This window comes from Ambystoma mexicanum, chromosome 4q (genome assembly GCF_040938575.1).
Source record: "Ambystoma mexicanum isolate Mex_15411 chromosome 4q, UKY_AmexF1_1, whole genome shotgun sequence".
In the NCBI taxonomy this organism is placed as follows: domain Eukaryota; kingdom Metazoa; phylum Chordata; class Amphibia; order Caudata; family Ambystomatidae; genus Ambystoma; species Ambystoma mexicanum.
This window is the reverse complement of record NC_090928.1, coordinates 1,187,697,029-1,187,717,907: the sequence shown is the minus strand read 5'-3', so window position 1 is coordinate 1,187,717,907 and position 20,879 is coordinate 1,187,697,029. Positions and strand designations below refer to the sequence as shown.

Here is a 20,879-nt window from a genome sequence, read left to right as displayed (position 1 = left end):
CTTCTCGTGTTCCATTTTAAGCAACACAGCCTTTCATCTGTCAGAGATTAGTCAGGCAGCCGCCCCTTGCTCCCAGTAATTCATGTTTCAATAACTGTAGGAGAGTCAGAGCCAACCCATGCTGCTCACTTACTATGGGGTTAGGTGTCACTTCCTTCACATTTGGGCTATTTGTTGTCATCCTTTTCAATACACCAGATTTTACACACACCATTTCACTCTGTGTTGATCCTTTTTTTGTATTCACAGAGCATACTTCTCACCTTGTGACGTTCTTCATACACCAGACATCCATACTTCACTATTTCTGCTCTTTCGTCCAATACCATTAGTTTGACAAATGACGATCTCCAGGCCACTTCTTTAAGAGCGCATATGTCCTCGAATGGAAAGCTGACATATGTTATATCTCGTGATGATAATTTTGCTAAGCTACTGGCCTGCCTCAATAAGGTGAAAATAGTTATCTATTGAGCACTATATTGAAGTGAACATATGGGCACATTTCCAGATACATAATGTTCTGTTCTCTTGCCAGCTTCACCCTCCACTCAGCATCAACCGGCTTCTCTGTTTGCTGATTCACTCTCCTTTGTATGATGCTCTTGTTGCTACAATTATTGTCCTCCTCCTGTGTTGCTTTTTCTGTGCAGAATAGGCTCCTTAATCGATCCATATAAACAATGTGTGCCTATGCTGGGGAACTACACTTTTGGGAATGTTCCTAACATTGCAGTAACTACAACTACACATAAATACTTACATCTCATTCTCATTTGCTTTCATTTTAGAAAGTAAACATGTGGGCTTTATAACAGAGACAGGAGATGCAGATGCAACTGGTACAGCACCTGGTGTGGGTGAGTCAGTCAAAGTGATCGAGAAGGATGATGAATTTAAAAAGGTACGTGGATTTTTTTTTTACTTTAAAATTTCCAGATTGTTGAAAGTGTATTTGGCCACCTAAATTGTGAAACAAAAATAAAAAAGTAAAGCTAACTAATATGTATCAAACAGATCACTAAGAGTATGGTAGCATTGATTGCAAAATTGGACAGCAGTGCAAGACAAATACATTTGCATCTTTGGTTGTAATATATGAATTACCAATTAAACATGATCTAGTATTTATTTATGATAATCCAGGTTTTGAAAGCGAGTTAGCCTTTAGTCTCATTACTAACAGTGTTCCTGGATATCTAGGTACAAAAAACTCCCTCCCCACGAGGAGTTACTCTCTACTCCATATATGCCCCATTAAGCGGAGTGAGTCTCTATTTGAATATCTACAAACTGAACACTATATACATGTGAATAGGTTTAAAACGCTACATTCGAGTAGGGATTTTATTTAAATGTCCCACAAGTGTGTAGCTGTGAAACAACAAAGCACGCCATTCAGTGCTGTATCCATCTGAATTTTTGTACAAATATTTATTATCACTCCTACGTCCCGTCCCCTTTCCTCCATACTTTTGGGACATCCCGTCCTTTGGGACGGGACTGGAGCACTTTTTGTAAAAAAGCATCAAATTGAAAAATGTGTCCTTCTCTTTTTATGCGGGGTACTGCATGTGGCCGTAACCCCGCCCTCCTTAGTTCCACCCCGCGGATTGCCCTTCAGTCCTTTTCTCCGTGCTGTCGGGGCTGGACGCACTAGCATCACCGGGAAGACATTTTTCTTTCCCGTTGTCCTCCTCTCCTGCTCCGTTTCTGCGGTCGCATTGTCCTCCGTCTATGCCGGAGCATCTGGGCTTTTCCACTTGTCCCTCTTGCGAGCGTCACTTCGCTAGGGCGGATCCCCATTCTCTCTGCTTGGAGTGTCTGGGACCGGATCACCGTTGGGACTCGTGTTTCTTCTGCGTCTCCCCTTTGGGCGGGCACTTCAACGTCGTCTTCATAGGTGGGAGGAAATCTTCCAGAAGGTTCCTCCAATGATTTTCCAACTCTTCATTGACGGAAAGAAGAGACGCCCGGTAAGTGCTTTACTTTTCAGGGCATCCCGGCCAGGGGACTCCTTCCCGGGGTCCTCCAGGTCTGGGAGGGGCTTCATAAACTCTGCTAACGGGGTTATCCCTTAGGTGCCTCGCAGGCCTAATAGGCATACCAGGGTTTTCTCCAAGGGTTTCCGCGAGGGGCCTGCCTGTACCGGATCACGATCCGAGGTTCACCGATAGTCGTCCTGAGGCGTTGGGTACCGGAGTTCACTCTGAGGTCTCCTCTTTAGGAGCTTCCCGTACAGACACCGGTGTAGCGCCCTGAGCCCTCCTTTGAGGCTTTCTGTACCGAGCCACGGTTTGGGGTCCCTCTCGGGGTAGCTATTAAGACCGGATTCTGTTCCGAGGTTCCTCTTAACGAGGCTAAGGTGTGTACCAACAGAACTGAGAGGCCTGTTAAGGTCTTGTCGGTGAGGTGGATTCCTCAACCTTCCCGCACGTGCAGTGTTACCGGTTCTGTTGAAGGGGCACAAGGAGAGGTCGTCAACAGTAACTCCTCTGTTACCGGCTATGCCGAGGTTCCTCCTTTGGAGGCTAATTCAAGGGACAGGATGTCTAGTAAACACCCAAAGCCTCATAGTACCGGCTCTGCCGAGGTTCCTTGTGTCAAGGCTAAAATGTCAGCCAAGTCCCCTGACCTGTCTTTGGAGTCAACTGCCTCATCACATGTGACGCAGTTCTCCTCAGATGTTCACAAAATGGCTGGCGTTCCCGCGTGGTCTACGGTGGCCATTTTGTATTCTTCCCTCACACACACGCTATCGTCGGCGGGTGCTGGGAACTTTCTTTCGGTGGACAATCCTTTCCACACGATAGTGTGAATCCGTTCTGTCCTTCCTATGACTGGCGTGCTCGGATGGACTACCACATTTGGTCTCGCTTCCTCCTATATCTGCCCTATTGTTCTACATAGACCCGGTGGGTGGCGGGCCTTCTTGGTAGCCCTCAGTTACACTCACCTGGCTCCCACAGGGGCGTCGGTCGGACCCGGAGAGCTGCGGTCTCCACCCACGTGATACGTAGTGCAGCGATGACTGACTGGATCTGCCCTCCTAATCTTGTCAGCTTAACCCGTAGAAATATTCTCCTGCAAGTGGAGAGATGGATTTAGCCACTTGTGGATTCAAGTGATGGCACCCCCACAGTCCTCCCCAACTAATCACCTCCGAAATGCCCTCACAGCAATCTCACCTTATATTCTTGAAAGATGAGCTCTCCATCCTGCGTGGATTTGCAGGGGCGTGTCGTTTCCACTGGTTTGAAGACTCGGGAGAGTTCTGGAGAGTATTGACTCTGAGGTTCCTGGTGAGGACCAGTAAGTATTAAGTTCATAGAGTTCAATATGTCCGATGTTCACTCTTGTTCCCCCCTTCCTTTCTGGTCTTGCAGCTGGCTTGTGAAAAGAGGCTCTTGTGGCAGCTGTTGGCGCTCAGGTAAGAGTCTGTGTCACCCGGCGCTGTCCGGTAAATGTTGCACGAGGAAAAAGTGTTGTTTTGTCTCTCTATACAGATACGGCACGTGAAAATATGGGGAGTCACAAAAGGACAAAAGGTGGTAAATCAGGTAAGTCTATGGTGGTAAGAATTATATTTGTTGGTTCCCTCGGCTCACCTTGTGGTTTTCTTTTGTCTCGTAGGTGCCGAAGTTCGGCGAAGAAATGATGGAGGCAGTGCCGACCCGAAGGATGCTGTGAAGGCTGGTGAGTATGGCACGGTGCTGCAGCTGGAGGTGCGGCGTGTGCAGAAATGATGTTCTTTACAGGTCCGGAGACAAGATGGATCCAGAATCAGGTGTGGAATAGAAATAAGTTTGTTTTCTAACCTTGTCCCTTTCTTTCTTCTTTGTTTTAGGAGCTCCGGATTCGAGGCGGGCGTGGCTGAAGACTGAATGCAGGCTGCAGGCACGGTGAGTGTTACGCTGCTGGATGCAGAATAACGCGAAGCGTGTGTTGCTGGTCGGGTGTGGTTTAAATAGCCTCAAAAGTAGTCTCAGGTAAGAAGTCCCTAGAACCACACCCGAGTAAAAAATAGTCCATGTAGAAAAATAGTCTCTTTCAGGCTTCATGTTGGATTGGAGTCATTTGCAGCATGGTCTGTCTGAGGTAAGTAATGACTATGAGCCTGGCACCTTAGGCGCCAGGACTGATTCCTACTATGAGCCTGGCGCCTAAGGCGCCAGGACTGAACCCAGATAGCCCCTAGCCGGGGCTGCTGAGGTTTTACTAAATGTCTAGATGCCTGCTCCCGGGGCTGATGGGTTTGGTCCGGATACCTGGGGGTAGGCATCATGACAGCACTCCCCCCAAGGCCCCTCCTAAAGTTGTTCTTCCCCTGGGCCCTGGTTTGTCTGGGAAGTTCCGATGGAATTTTTTCACCAACCGAGGTGCATGGACGTGGTCACTAGGTTCCCATGACCTTTCTTGTGGTCCGTAGCCCTTCCAATCGATTAAATAAAAAAGTTTTGATTTAACCATCTTGGAATACAGGATATTTTTTTCCTCGAATTCAGGTTCTCCATCTATCAAGATGGGGTCAGGTGGTTTGGTTAATCGTGTTCCTGGTTGAACTGGTTTTAAAAATGAAACATGAAAGACAGGATGAATGCGCATGTTAGAGGGTAATTCCAATTTGACGGCTACCGGGTTGATAATGGCCTTAATAGTGTAAGGTCCCAAATATCTAGGGTTAAATGTCCGAGTTCCCTTCAGATGTATGTGTTTTGTAGCCAGCCAAACTTGATCCCCAATCTGGTATTGTGGAGTTTCACTTCTATGTTGATCAGCATTTTTCTTATATTTCTCTTTTGCTTGTTTCAAATGTTCTGTTGCCTCTTTAAAGGCTTGTGTAATAGTAGAGCCCGAGCGCGCAAAGGGCATCGTCTGGAGAGTTTCCTGGCTGTTGGGCTGTGGCTGCTGTGTGACTGAAGAACTCCTTCGTTTTCAGTCTGCTTCCCCTGAGGTTTGCCTTTGACATTCTGTGCGGAGGCAGGAGGGGAAACACCATTGCGCCGGAGCGCTGCCTGACCCCGCACCCCTGCCCGCCCCCAGCTCCTCCCCCAGGAAGGAAGTACAATTTAGGCCGGACCCAGACACCCTTGCGGCGCTAAGCCCGAGCGCGCAAAGGGCATCGTCTGGAGAGTTTCCTGGCTGTTGGGCTGTTTGGCTGCTTGCTGTAGCGGAGATCGTTCCGCCACGAGTAGAATTGGTAGTTCATTCACCCATTAGGAGGTTTGCATAGAGGAGCTGCACGACAGGATGAAACCAGCCCCAGCGTCCATGGACGTCTGTGCAACGGGGCTGCGAACTAGACTCCAGGCAAGGCAAAGAGTTGCCTCTTTACCAGAGGCAAAGGGGACTCCTGAGCATTCATCGAAAGTGACCCCGATGAAACAAAGCCGCCTACCTTTTTGCAGCAATAAACGAAAGAGCCTTTCTGTGGGAGCAAACACGGATATGGGGAACAATGATCCTCAAATGTGCCCAAACCCAGCAAACTCACGATTGATACCAAACTCCCCAAAGCAGACAATGGCATGTACTATTCCCTCTGTTGGGGGGACAACGGATCCTTTCCCTATGCTTCAAGATCCATCAAAGTCCCAGAACGACGATACTAACCAGAAGAAGGGGAAAGATCAACACAGTGGTGTGTCAGATGCAACTACCCAAAGTGCTTGCTCTATTCCCTCAAAAGAACGTACCAAAACTCCAGTAGATTCCAATCCGCTCCCGGAAAATCCACAAGGGGAGGCTACAGGAGCCGGCAGGGAGACTGGAATAATATATGCTAGAAGCGAAACTGATGTGAGAAAGGATTTATCCACTTCTCGAAGAGAAGATGACGCTCACACGAGCCACCGTGCCGACGAACCTATCGAAACTTGTATCGAATCTAATCTCGACGTGGAGCCAAGGATGGAGAGCACAACAGAGGAGAAGGTGGTGAGCAGACGAAGCGTCACTCCAAAGGCGCCTCGAAAATCGAGAAAGAACTCCAGCAACGAGATGGCTCCATTATCTGAGATTGGAGGGACTCATGGAGAAGATTGGGACGCCATGGAGTTGGCCCAATGGGAAAAAGCCCTGCAAGATTCTACAATCGATATAGAGGAAAAATCATGTCACCTAGGCTCCAGGGAGGCATCCCCAGTAGCTATTGATATTTTCCAGCCTTACAGGGAAGAGAATTCCATCCAGAATGATAAATTGGATAGGAGGCCAAAAGATGGTAGAAACGAGAGAAGTACACCCATGACCTTAGAAAATCCAGTGATGGAGCTGTGTCCAATTGCTGGGAATTACCCAGTAAAGGTGTGTTTAGATAAACACCTTCAAAATGATACTGAAAGGATGACTCCTTTAAGAACTGAAGGGTCCGGACTGCTGCCACCAGTTAACCTGAGTAACTCTAGCCTTGCGAGTAAAATCATGCAGGACCTTACGCTACTGACGGGGAAAATTCAAAGGGAAAAAAGGAAGAGTTTCTCTTTAATAAATGAGAGGATGGCAGCATTGGACATGGAACTTGAAAAAGGGAGTCCTTTGTGACCGCCGATTCTGAGTTACCCGCCATAAATCAGCGGGTTGATGATGCGAAGCGAAACACTGATCCCGAGAAGAACAACACTAGCTCAGGTTGCCGAAAACAAGTTCCAAAACCACAACCTCCAGTCGGTGGACCTCGTACGACAACTAAAATGACCCAGACGTTGGCAATGGAAGATCCAGTGCCGAATTCGGATTTTCTACGAAAAGATCAAATAACCCAACTAATCAGCAAAGCCTGTATAACTGAAAGAGCAAAGGACATGGAACATATCCAACAAGTGATCATGACCTCGCTGACTATTTCATTAGTGCCTTTTCTCAAACTTTATGAGGTGATAAAAGACTCGGTACAAGAAGCTACTACTACGAACCTGCAAATAAAGGAGGCAACTATGCAAATGGATCTGTCCTTACAGAACCTGAATATACAAATAAATAAAGAAGCTGAACAAACTCAGCTCTGGCAAAACCGCCTCGGTGATCTAGCAAGAAGGGATGCTAGTGATAAGTCACTGCTTATGGAAGCAGTCCTTGAAGACTGCAAATGGATGAGATCTTTGCATAAACAAAATAAAGTGGATCCGCAGGCGGGGGAAAATCTAAACCGAGGGAAAGGCACTATGAAATTGAAACAAAGCAACGCACTATAGACACCTCGTGAGTAAATAATTCTTATTTCCCCTGGTTCAAAGGGAGATCAAAAAAAAGATCCGAAATCCCAACAAGAGCAACCTAATTTTGCGATTTTCTCAGGCACAACCATAAAAGAGAAGGAACATCGGCTGGGAAAAGAGTGGGTTAATAAAACTAAAGAAAATGGAAAAAAATCAAAAAATGAAACGCTCAAACGGAAGGTGAATGGATCAAGAGCCTTCTTGAGGAATTTAAGAACTCCTCTGAGAAGGGAAAATTTGCAATGTATTAAGAAGCCAAGAAGAGAACTGGCGTTGGGTGAATTAGATAGTATGGAGGCCGAGGGAGTGAATGAATCTAAAATCAGGGAGCCTTCTGTGGACGACAAAAGGGATGATTTGGATAAATCTGCGGACTTGAGTGACCTGATCGATCTCATGGACAAAATTAGTGATGAAGATGAGTGGGGAAGAATCAGTCCGTCAGATTGGAAGACAATTGATAACTGGGACACGGTCGATTTGGATTTATCCTCGAAAGGGGGTATGAAATCTCAAAAGGACCCAATTACTAAGTCCACAGGGGGGGATAAGAAAAAAAGCTGCCCCTCCTGAAAAAGATCATGATGAGAATGATGAACAGCTCTGGTGCTTCAAAACCTTGGAACAAAAAAGGAAAGAGTTGGCTTACAAAGAAATGAATGTACGATTTCAACAAGAAAATACTCGCCCTGAGCAAAGAATCACCTACAGCGAAAAGGACTGTATGGTTGATAAAACAAGACAAAGGTCGCACGCTCCATTTCAAAAGAAACCATCTGTCTCCAGAGTATATTATCTGAAGCTGGAAACTACATCTAATGGACCTAGAAAGGCCCTTCTAAATAGACGTTATGTGGTGGCTCTCTGTAAGCAGATTCCAGCGCTTCGGGAAATTTCATCAGACGACATAAAAGTCATCGAATTCCTAAGGGAACAGAGGACGGACCAAGTAATATTACATCTTACCTCAAATGAAATCAAGCAGAAGTTTCTGAAGGCCAATGAATATCTTAAAAAAAAAGGCTATCGCCTAGAAGATTGGGACCGGGATACCAAATATATAAATTCAAAAGATACAACTTTGGGTGGAAGAAGACCCAGGGCGGAGCCCATAGAGCTTGGTAGGGAAAAACCATTGGCTCATGTTTTTAAATCAAATGATAGAGTGAGCGAGGAGGTGAGAAAAAGAGATGTAAAAGTACAGGAGACGGAGGGGGAGGAGAAAAAAATTAGAAAAGAAGGAAAAATCCTTAACGAGCAATCCCCCACCAAGGAGTACCGTGCTGAGAAATTAAAAAACCTGAGATTCACAGTGGCTAACTTGGAAAATCCAAGGAAGAGAAAATTCAACCGGAACTATCCGGAACTCAAAATTAATGATCGGCAATGGACGATGACCACCTGTAATTCCAAAAAGAAGCAATAGAGCAAGGAAGACCAATATAGATCGGTATACTGTGCCTCATGCAATACCAGAGGATTTCAACATCTGTTCTCGAAGGATAGTGGCTTCCTAGCCAACTACGATCTAATCTCCATTCAGGAGTCCTGGCTGCATGAAGCCCCAATATGTGAGGGCTATGAAGTCTACTTTAACCCGGCTAAAAAGGGTCCTAAAGGTAGACCATATGCGGGTCTGATGGTGCTAAAAAAATTGGATTCTCCACAAGTCCTGGAACACAGTATACCTAATCCCTATGTGCAAATCCTATCAATTGCACTTAAAGCAGAGAAACAGGTGGACTAAAAAAAAATGACTCTTATTAATACTTATTGGAGCAAAAACATGCCGAGCCAGGGGAATTACCTAAAATCCATCATGAATACAATTGACAAGTCCATGACTGAAGACAAAGATAAGTTGATTCTATTAAATGGAGATCTAAACATCAAACTTCTAGATAAGGATGGTAAAATTAGGGAGATAGAAAATCTACGAGGAAACGAAAGTCGATGGATGAAGGAAATGTCTATCCGTGATATGAGGATGCTAAACAGCCAGACCAGAGGCGATCTAATGGGTGCAAACACATGGCATAGCGGAAAAACCGCTGCATGCCTAGACTACTGTTTCATAGGTGGAAACACGCTTCCATGGATTAAATCTTTCACAATAACCAAGCTAGCTAATAGTGACCACAGCTTGTTGAGAACTGAACTTGCGTGGGATATTAGATTAACAACAAGGACTTACAAATGGAGCGAGACCGAAGTTTCGTGGGGGAGAAATCGATTGAGATTAAAAAATCAAGCCATACCGAAGTTGGTACATGACTATCAAGAAGCCTCTAATAAAGGTGAAGAGTCAGTTGAATACAAATGGCTGTTGGAAGCATTTGTGGTTAAGTATGATCCAGCGAAAGTGAACATCATCGAAAAAAAGCACGCCTATGATGAACTCGTAGTAACTAGAAGAAAGCAATATAGAGCAGAACTCAAGATCATAAAAAAGTCTAACAGCACGGAGAAAGAAGAGCTTCTGAGGAAATGCCGGCAAACTTATAAGAACTGGCTGCGATCAACTCGCTTCTTAAGAACACAAAGAGACGCTGAAAAAATGCTGGCAGCAATATCAACAAACAACACAAGATGCACTTGGGATCTAATTAATAATAGAGACTTGAACCAGTCAGCATTAGGCGTCAATCAAGTCTCAGAGGACATTTGGTTCCGGCATTATACTGCGCTGTTTAAAGGAACTACCAAGGAGACTGGACCAGAGATAAGACCTAAGGGTCCTGCCTCGGCCCTGGAATTCGATAGAGATGATATACTGATGCTCATTAAAAATCTCAGCACCTCCAGGGCAGCAGGCCCTGACGGTATCTCCAACAAAATGCTAAAAGAGAACTGTGAAGGTTGGTCTGACCTGATATATGCACTTTTCCAAAAAATAATGAAAGCCAGACAAATTCCAACTACGTGGACGGAGGCATATATAGTTCCCATTTGTAAAAAGGGGGATCGTGGTAATCCAAGGAACTACAGGCCAATTGCATTGTTGGACTCTATCGGTAAACTCTTCGCGTCCATCCTGTTAAGGAATTTTAAAAAATGGGCCTCAGGAACCAACATCTTGGACGAAAGACAGACAGCCTTTATAAGCGGCGTGGGCACTGCCCTTAACTTGTTTTTGATAAACTTATTAAAGGCTAAAGCACTGAAAGAGAAGACCATGATCTATCTGGCTTTTATTGACCTTGAACAGGCGTTCGACGGAGTAAACAGAGAGCGCCTGTGGTCAAAACTGAGTACTTGGGGCTGCCCGAATGACCTGTTGGTAGCGATCCAAGCTCTCTACACTGACACTTCAATTCAGGTTCAAATCACTAGGAATGGTGGGCTATCAAGGAAAATCAAAACAGCTCAGGGAATTAAGCAAGGATGTGTATTGCCCCCCTTCCTTTTTGTCCTCTATATGGCGGACATGAAAACAGCACAAGACCAAATTCGTGCTTTCCCTCCGAAGATAAATGGAATGGAAGTCCCGTGGATGCTATATGCAGACGACGTGGTATTCGCTGACCAGACACCAATAGGCTTACAGCGAAGAATCGAAGCCTTTAATAATTATCTAAAAGGTAATTACATGCAAATTAACATAAAGAAATCGATGATTTTATGCATGAATTTGTGTCGTGGGAAGAAAACAGCGGGGAAACGACAGATATGGATGTTGGAAAACGAAAAACTGGAGGTAGTGGAAACTACCATATACCTTGGTATTAGGATAAATAAGAACTGTAATGAACAAGCCCACTATACCCTGATTCGTGAAAAATTGGTAGCTTTGACCAATCAAGGGGTATTCCTACACCGTAGGTATGGAAAATTGTCAATGTTGCCAATCATTACATTTTATAAGCAAAAGGTGGTGGCCGTACTAACATACGGAGCAGAATCACTTCTAGCATTAAGATGGGATACCTGGAACTTATGTGAGTCCTACTTTTGGCGCAAGATCCTACATCTACCTAATTCGATTCCCTTAGTACTTATAAGATCAGAATTAAGACTTCAATCCATGGTCTCAATCACGATATGGAAATCCCTATCCTTATACCGGAAATGTATTCTGGACAAACCAGCGCAGCCTTACAAAATTCTAGCAAGCCCCGGCCTACCTAACGAAGATATAATCCTGCAGGAGTGGAAAAGGAGATGTGAGGAAACCCTGGTACAGCTGGGCATCTCGGATGATATCCTGAAGTGCAAACCGGACAAGGCTAAACGAATTGTACGGGAGAAAGATTGGGAGGAAACTCAGGAGAACAAACTGTTACGAAATTGGTGTCCTAACATCATTTGGGAACGCAAAGCACTTAACATCCTCCCACCGTACCTACAGAAATTTCCATCTAAACACTACAGAGATCTGCTGTTGCGCTGTAGACTCAATATATGGTTCTCCCGTGAGGTAAAACTGAGAAGAAGACTTATTGAAAAATCATCAGCGTTCTGCAGGTTCTGCAGAAATAAGGACGAAATCGAATCTGTTAAGCATGTGATGCTAACATGTCCAGCCTTGGCATCAAAACGCCACTCATACTTGGGAAGTTCCACAAGTAATATCTCCTTGGAAACTGAAGAGGAATATTGGGAGCGTCTCCTAACAGTCGAAAGAGTTGGGCGGACACTTGATGCTCTAAAGTTCGTAGAATCCCTAAAGCTGGATCAGGAGGAAAGTGATACAGTAGCGACCCAGGACAGAATAGTCTGAAGGATTATATTTGGGAATCCTGTTGAGGACCCTGAAGTGTGGACATGAAAGCAAAAAATTGATCTAAGGATGATGTTTTTTCCTTTTTTTTTCTTCTTGGGATAAATGTTAAAGGTTTAACGTTGATTAACCAATAAAACAAACAAAAAAAAAAATAGTAGAATGCAAAGGACTAACTGCAGGCCTTTCTAAATGCTGAGGCAAATCTAGTTCTGAGGTTCGAGGGTGGTGTCCATATATGGTATAAAAGGGGCTTTGTCCGGTTCCTGAATGTACAGAGTTATTGTATGCATACTCGGAAATCCATAAAATATCTTTCCAATTACTTTCGGTCTGGTGTAGCATGCAACGTGGGTACTGTTCAAAGGGTCTGGTTGGTCCTCTCCGTCTGACCATCGGTCTGGGGATGGTGACTGGTTGATAACCTCACGTCGATTTGCGCCAGTTGACAACATTTCTTCCAAAAATGTGAAATGAATTGACTACCTCGGTCAGAGACCAATACGGAAGGAAATCCGTGTATTCGAACAATGTTTTCGAGGAACTCCTTGGCCAGAATTGAGGAATAAAGTGGGCCATCTTGGAAAAACGATCCACAATAACTAGAATAGTGTTAAATCCATTACATGGATGTAGATATGTAATAAAGTCTAACGATAATGTGTGCCATGGTGTAGGTGGACTATCCAAAGGTTGTAAGAGGCCAGCTGGTTTTTTCTTCTGATTTTTGTTTTGGGCGCAAATGCCACAAGACATTACAAATGACTTTACGTCTTTTCGCCAGGTGGGCCACCAGAATTGTCTCTTAATTTTAGCTTCAGTTTTTGCGATACCTGGGTGTCCTTCCATCAGGGTGTCATGATAATTGGAGATGACTAGTTCTTGTAGTTCCTTGTGTGGTAGAAATAGTCGCCCTTGATAATAAGGTAGGTCATTGATGACTGAGTAGTCCGGGCCTTTCTTCACCCAGTCCTGCACGGCTGTTGGATCGAAGAGTTGTTGGATCTTTACTTGAATATCCTCTAGTGTCTGTAGAGTGGTTATGCCAAGAATTCTTTGTTTTGAAATTATAGGCACCGGTTCCGTGTTCGCATATGCTTCTCCCAGCCCTATTCGGGATAAGGCATCTGCCTTGCCATTTTTACAACCTGGTCGATAAGTGATCACGAAAACGAACTTGGCAAAGAACAATGCCCATCGAAGTTGACGCGACGATTGGGCCTTGGCTGTTTTTAAATACTGCAAGTTCCGGTGATCGGTGATTACCGTAATGGTATGCTTGGCACCGAGAAGATAATGCCACCAAGCCTTGAAGGCGGATTTGATGGCTAATAATTCTTTACCGGTAACTGCATAGTTTAACTCGGGTGCCGAGAACTTTCTGGACCAAAATGCTACTGGGTGAAGTTGACCGGTTTCAGGATTCTTCTGGGACAGGACAGCTCCCATGGCTAAACTGGATGCATCAGTTTCAACTATGTATGGAAGTTCGGGACGTGGATGCTTTAAGACAGGTGCAGACGTGAATTTCGCTTTCAGCTCTTGGAAGGCCTTTTCAGCTTCTTCGGTCCACAAGAAGAGTTGTTTTTTCGCAAAAGTGCTGTGATAGGGTGTACAACATGTGAGAAATCCGGAATGAATCTGGGGTAGAAATTAGCAAATCCGAGCATGCTTTGTACCCCTTTACCTGAACTGGGTGATGGCCTCTTGAGGATTACGTCCACCTTTCGAGAGTCCATTCGGACTCCTTTTGGAGTCAGGATAAATCCAAGGAATTCAACTTCTGTAGCATGAAAAACGCATTTTTCCAATTTTGCATATAACTTGTACTTGCGTTGTTTCTCAAGGATTGCACGTGTGCTTCACATGGTCTGATTCTGAAGAGGAGTACATTAGAATATCGTCTATGTATACAACAACACAGACGTCAATGAGTTCACGAAGGACATCGTTCATAAAATTCTGCAAGGCTGCTGGTGCATTGCACAACCCAAAGGGCATCACCTGGTATTCGAATAAGCCATACTTAGTGCGAAAAGCAGTCTTCCATTCGTCGCCTTTCTTTACACGTACCAGATGATATGCCCCTCGGAGATCTAATTTAGTGTAGATGCAAGCGTCCTTTACTTGGTCTAGTAATTCGGGGATCAGAGGCAATGGGTATCGGTTCTTAACCGTGATCTGATTTATTGCGCGGTAGTCTATGCACGTTCTGAGGTCACCTTCCTTTTTAGGCACGAAGAACAAAGCTGAAGATGCAGGGGACTTGGATGGACGAATGAAGCCATTAGCAAGGTATTGGTCCAAGTATTGTCGTAGGTGAAGGTTTTCGGGTTCCGTAAGGGCGTAGATCCTACTACATGGAGGTTGTGCACCGGGTATGAGATCGATTTGACAATCGTATGATCTGTGAGGTGGTAGGGTGTTTGCCTGTTCCTTTTGGAAAACATCCTGGAATTCTTGATATTCCTGAGGTAACTGCACGACTGTAGTAGCGACTGTGGCCAGGCCTTGGTTCAAGGTTTTTTTTTTTGGGCAGCAAGTATGTGCACAATCCGGGAAGGTTATTCTCTTCTCTCGCCAATCAATACAAGGATTATGTTTTTCCAACCAAGGTATCCCCAGTATTATTTGGGGCTTTGATTAAATCAAACACAATAGTCTCTCGATGCCCATCCTGACCCAATAGTGTCATATCTGTGGTGGAATGAGTTACAGGCCCAGAGGCCATTTCAGTTCCATCGACTGCGGTGATGACATCCGAAGTGGTCTTTTTGCAGAGAGATAGATTCATCCTAGAAGCCAACTCGTGGTCCACATAGTTTCCTATGGCCCCGCTATCAATGTATGCCCTCACTGCGTGCAGACGTGATGGCTGCCTTGGATCTATAAGGACCATTGGCATGATGAAGTGCGAGGTCTGAGTATCCTTCTTCAACCTCGGCAAGCGGACCTCTATGCTTGTCAGGCGTGTTCGTTTCCCAAATCAGGCTCTGTTTGATTTTTATCAGCAACTCCGACTACTTTTTTAGATGTTTGTATAGGGCAATCCTGTAGAAAATGTCCTGAGGCCCCACAGTACAGACACAATTGCATCTGCCGTCTTCTTTCTCTTTCCTTTTGAGTTAGGGTCCCTTGACCCCCCCCCCCGATCTGCATCAGTTCTGATACATCTGTTCCTTTGAGGGTAACATTGGGTTTAACCAATACCCGATTCTCGAACTTAGCTCAATCATCCTTTCTATTCTGAAGTCGGTGGTCTAACTGGACTACTAAGTCTATATATTCTGCACAATCCTGAGGTGGGTTCACAACTTGGGCCAAAACATCTTTTTTTTTTTTTAAACTTTTATTTTTGAACGGCAGAAGTACACAAGGCACACACAAGGCAGTAGGTACATAGCAGTTACATCTTGGAGCAACATATCAAAAGGGATACAGCAATCACAACATGGACAGCCGGGCGGTATCTGAGAGGGAGCATAACAATCCAAAGACAAGGGAACAAGGTGGGGGCTCACCCAGTGGGATCAGAGCCTGACGGGGCAGGAGACAGACCAGATTCGGGGGTGGCCTCGTCCCGGATACTAAGGTAAGTGTTGAATGCAGCCCAAATGTTCCTGGGGCGAGACTGGGCGGGGAGCATGGACAAGTATTCTTCCTCGCAATTGCGTGACCAGGTGAGTAAGCGCAACCATTTCCGAAAGGCCGGGGGAGCGGGGCTTTTCCAGCTCTGGAGTATGCACTTTTTAGCAATCATACAGCCTATGTTTAGGAACTTAGCTAGGCGCCTGGTTCCATCAGTTTTCCAGACCCCAAACAGAATCGACAAGGGGTCAGGATCAACCACAGTTTCAGCTATGTCAGAAAGCGTTTTCAAGATGCATTCCCAGAACCCAGATAGCTCCCTGCAAAACAGAAACATGTGCAGGTGATCAGCCCCCTCAGATCCACAGCGAGGACACCCGGTCCCAGTGGCTCGGGCGAACGCCGAGGTCCTGTGTGGAGTATAGTAGAGCCTATTGAGAAGTTTGTACTGTATGGCTCGGTAGCGGAAATTGAAGGAGACTTTTTGGGTATGTAGACACATTGCGCCCCAGTCGCCATCAGACAACTCCAGGCCCAGCTCATTCGCCCAGCCATCACGCGCCCTAAGTGCTGGAGTTGTGATGGACTCCTGAAGAATCCTATATAGTGAAGAGACGACACTACGGGCGCCGCCTGAGTTGGCAATGTATGCGATCGCCGGGTTATCCGGGGGCTCATCGGGAAATGAGGGCCATGCAGTGCGGAACGCTGCCCGTAGCCTATAGTACTGGAGGGTCTCCAAGGCGGATCTGGTGTGGCCCTGTTTCCATGTGTGGGGGTCAATGAACTTGCCCTCTGGGTAGAAATCGGACAGTGCTTGATACCCCAGCGTTCCCCAGTGTTGGGCCAGGGCGTTATCGTGTGTAGGTTCCAGTGCAGGCAGGCGCCACACCGGGAGCCATCTGTAGTAGGGAGGGGGCCCGTCCGTCGGACTTAGCAAGCGTTCCCATGCGTGGATGGTCGTGGCGACAGGGTCAATGGGTGAATCAGGTGTGTAATGGCGATGTAATATAAGGGACATCATGTTGGTGCCGGCGGCTGCTAGTCGCTCTAACTTGACATGTGGTCGCGTTGGGGAGCCCGGGTACCAATGGGTGGCATGTTGAGCCTGGGCCGCAGTCCAGTAGAGTAACAGATTCGGAGCGGTGAACCCCCCTTGTTTATAGGTGAGCGCCATGTCAGACCACTTCTTGCGCACTGCACCGGAGTGCCATAGGAACTGAGCGCATAGTGTATGCAATTTAGTGAAGTAGGCCTTCCCAGGCCACACGGGAACGTTACTAAAAGTGTAAAGAAGCTTGGGGAGCAGGATCATTTTAATTAGGGAGAGACGACCAGCCATGGATAGTGGGAGCGACCACCATCTTAACATCTTGGCCTCGGCAGTTTGCGCTGCGGTGGAGTAATTGTCGGCTATCAGAGTAGATTTGGTCAAGGATATCTGCACCCCCAGATATCTGACACCGTCCGGAGACCAACGAAGGGGGTACTCAGTGGTAGGTTGTTGGGTAGATTTCGTGAGCGGGAAGATATCCGACTTTGAGTAATTGATCGTGAAGCCAGAGTAGGTACCGATACGGGTGATGTCCCTAAGTATGGGGTCAATGTGGGTCGCGGGCTCTCTAATGTATAATAGCACGTCATCTGCGTATAAGGATATGATTTCGGGGTCATCCTTCAGCCGTATCCCCTTGCGGGCATGCCGAGCACGGACATAATCCGCCATTGGCTCAATTGCGAGGGCGAAGAGGATCGGGGAGAAGGGGCAGCCCTGCCGGGTACCCCTGAAGAGTGTGAAGGGGTCGGATGTCAAAGAGTTGGCTCTGACCCGGGCCACAGGGGAGGCGTATAGTAGCTTAATGAACCCGATCATGTTTGGGCCAACTCCCATCGTCTCCAGCACCAGCCACGTGTAGTTCCAGGAGACCATGTCAAAGGCCTTCTGAGCATCCAGAGTGACCGCCACGGCCTGGGCCTCTTGATTTATACGAGACATGACATTGAACAGTCTTCTTATATTATGTGAGGTGGACCTGCCGGGAACGAAGCCCGCTTGGTCCTTGTGGACTAGATATGGCATAATGGGGAGAAAGCGGTTAGCTATGGTCTTAGCAATGATTTTCGTGTCTAGGTTCATGAGGGAAAGGGGCCTGTAAGACCCACATTCGTCGTCCGGTTTGCCAGGCTTGAGCAGTACCGTGATGACGGCCTCACGCATGGACGGGGAAAGAATAGAGGAGCGGAGCGCTTCGACCCAGACCTCGAGCAACTTGGGAGCCAGTATGGACACGTGTTCTTGATAAAACTCAGCCGTGAGGCCGTCAGGTCCCGGCGCCTTGCCTTTGGGCAGGTTAGATATGGAGGTTACTATTTTGTCCAGCGTTATCGGGGAGTCCAGCTGGTCGCGGGTAGCAGGGGAGATTTCGGTGGTGGGGATCTGAACAAGCAGCTCGCGCATGTGTCGTTCGGAGTGTTCGTGAGGCTGGGAGTAGAGAGACCTGTAGAACTCGGTAAATATCTCCAAGATCTGTTGGTCAGCCCACTGTGCGTTGCCAGATGCATCTTTGATGGAGGTGATCTGAGCTCGGCCAAATTCCCCCCTCACCACTCCTGCCAATGTCTTCCCCGGTCTGTCTCCCTCGCCATATTTCCTGGCAGCCTGTGGGCGGCTGAAGTACTGGACTTCATTGGTAGCGAGCGTATTATATGCCTGCAGTTCCTCGCTGATTTGGAGAAGTAAGGCGGGATCGGCGCCAGTGGAGCATTGCTGCTCCAGCTGTTTCAGTTTAGCTTCAGAGCGATCGAGGCTGGCTCGGATAGCTTTCAGTACCCCGGCCTCCCGCAAGATGGACATCCCCCTAATGTATACCTTAAAAGCCTCCCACCGAACCGCGGCTGAGGTGTCCTGAAGAGAGTTGTGGTCAAAGAAGGATATAATGTCTGCAAGTATATCAGCCCTAAAGACGATGTCCCTGAGGGCCTCAGATTTGAAACGCCAAGTGCTCAGAGTCGGAGTGGGTATACCCAGCCTCACAGAAAGTGTGATTGGAGCGTGGTCAGATAGAGTGCGGGGGAGAATCCAGGACCCCTCCAACCCACCCATGGTTTCCTTGGACACTAAGAACAGGTCTATACGAGACGAACTGTCGTGGACCGATGAGTAATAAGTGTACTCCCGGGACACGGGGTGTACTATCCTCCAGGCGTCGCAGACATTGAGCGTCTGCATATGGCCACGCAACCTGCGTGCGGCACTTGTTAGGGCTCGGGAGGACGTGCCAGTCCTGTCCAAGACAGTGTCAAGAATAAGGTTTAGGTCACCCCCCCATATAATCTGGACCCCCACGTAGCCCAGCAGTATGGCAGTTACCGCATCGAAGAACTCAGGAGAGTCAACGTTGGGGCAGTATGTGTTAACAAGTAGGTATTCTCTATTCACCATCGTGCAGTGTAATATGATATAGCGACCCTCGGGACACACGTAGCTTTTGTGCAGGATGAATTTGATCGATTTGTGAATCATTGTGAGGACTCCCCTGGATTGGGAGGAGTATGAAGTGAAGAATCTATTGGGACCCCACAACGGGGCCATGGTGCCCGGAATGTGGGCATTGGAGTGTGTCTCCTGCAGGAGTAGTATCCTGCAGCCATGTCTATTAGCAAAGGCCATGATCTTGCGGGCCTTGGTGTGATTGCTCAATCCGCGAATGTTCCAGGACATTATAACGGTAGACATGTCAATGGCGGATCTCTAATCCCGGTGTACCCGTATCAATGAACATCCCAGGTATAGCAGCAGTGCTCACTGTCGGGGTTGAGGTCGGGAGTGCGCTTATGTATTGCCAGTGTGCGTGCCGTGAGCCTTAGTGTGCCGTTTTTTTCGAATACCCCATCCCCACCCCCCACCCTCACCGCTGACCCAACTACAGCAGTGTGAACAATACCCACCCTTGACTGTGTAGAGCCGGGCCGACCCCAACATGGCCCAGACTGCGCAAAAGCCCAACAGGGGCTGGCCCACAATAAGGGCGTATACAAAAACAGTGCAATCGCAGTGGGGTGCGCCGTTGCCGTGCGGGAGCACGCTAGGAACCATTGGTTCCGTTACAAATCGAACATTGTTAGCGGGCAATACTTTGATACCCCAGTCCCGCCCCATGGAGCGCAGCGAGCAACACACATATCACAGAGATTCAGCAACCCAGCTCAAGCGAAGCTATGAGAGGAACCACGTTCTAGTGGTCGTGGATAGAGGGCAACGGTTGCGGCCAGACCACGGGAGCTGTGCATATTAGAAAGCAGCAGGAGTAAGTGTGGTAGAGTGACTTGGGCGAGGTGACAGTTGCTCCTCAAGGAGCAATACTTAAGCCCACATAGGAAAGCATTGCATACAAGTGGATACAGAGGTGTGGTCGCTCGCATATGTGAACCGAGAGAGGCGGGACTCAGTCCACACATTAGCATAGTATCAAGGCATTGCAAGGCAATTATAGAGTTCACTCGTTATTCATGTTGTCATCAGCCAGAGGATGGAGCGGAACATGTGCCTCAATGAATTTAACCGCCTCAGAAGGCACTGTAAAAAAGTATAGTTTATCGTCGAACGTAAACTTCAGGCGTGCAGGGAAGAGGATGGCATATGGGATGTTCCTTTCCCTGAGGAGTTTCTTCACTCCAAGGAACTGGCGATGTTCCTGCTGAACTCCGGTGGAAAAGTCGGGGAAGATCCTGATGACCTGCGAGTCGAAACGTAGCTCGCCTTTTTCCCGTGCGAGGCGAAGAATTAGGTCGCGGTCTTTGAAGCTCAGGACCTTGGCAATGATGGGTCTCGGAAAGTCACCGGGTTTAGGCCGGGGTGACAGCGCCCTATGGGCCCTTTCAATGGTAAAGAAGGGAGACATGTCCGGATTACCCAGTAGTTCCTTCAAGAGATCCTCGACCGCTAGTTCCCGTCGACCCTTCAGCGCATTTTCAGGGACACCAACGATGCGTATATTGTTTCTGCGCGACCTAGATTCGAGGTCATCACATTTGGCTTTGACCGCCTTCATATCCGAGACCAGAGTGGACACCGTGCCCTGGAGTGTAGATATATTATCCTCATTGGTGCCAATCCTGTTTTCGGTCTCCGTGATTCGGGCCCCCTGCTGGTCCAGTTTGGCTCTCAGTGAGGCTACATTGGCATTAATGTCATTGAGCTTTTCATGAAAGGCCGCAAAGTTTCTAGCCATGGACTCCATTATCGTTGTGAGGTCCGTAGTGGGTGCCTCTGCGCCCGGCGGTTCATCAGCAGGGTCGCATGGTGCGTGGGCCAAGTCGGGTCTCAGGGCGGCTTTAGCGAATTTGTCCATGGC

At 47.3% G+C, this 20,879-nt stretch overlaps 1 protein-coding gene across 1 annotated transcript in view; it reads left to right on the top strand.

The window, feature by feature from the left end:
- Positions 1-20,879, top strand: part of DNAH8 (dynein axonemal heavy chain 8) — an 8,835,797-nt gene that overhangs the window by 3,084,866 nt on the left and 5,730,052 nt on the right. The window contains exon 23 of the mRNA XM_069608756.1: positions 792-904. Within this exon, the coding sequence (XP_069464857.1) occupies positions 792-904 (113 nt within the window). The remainder of the gene's footprint in view (positions 1-791; positions 905-20,879) is intronic.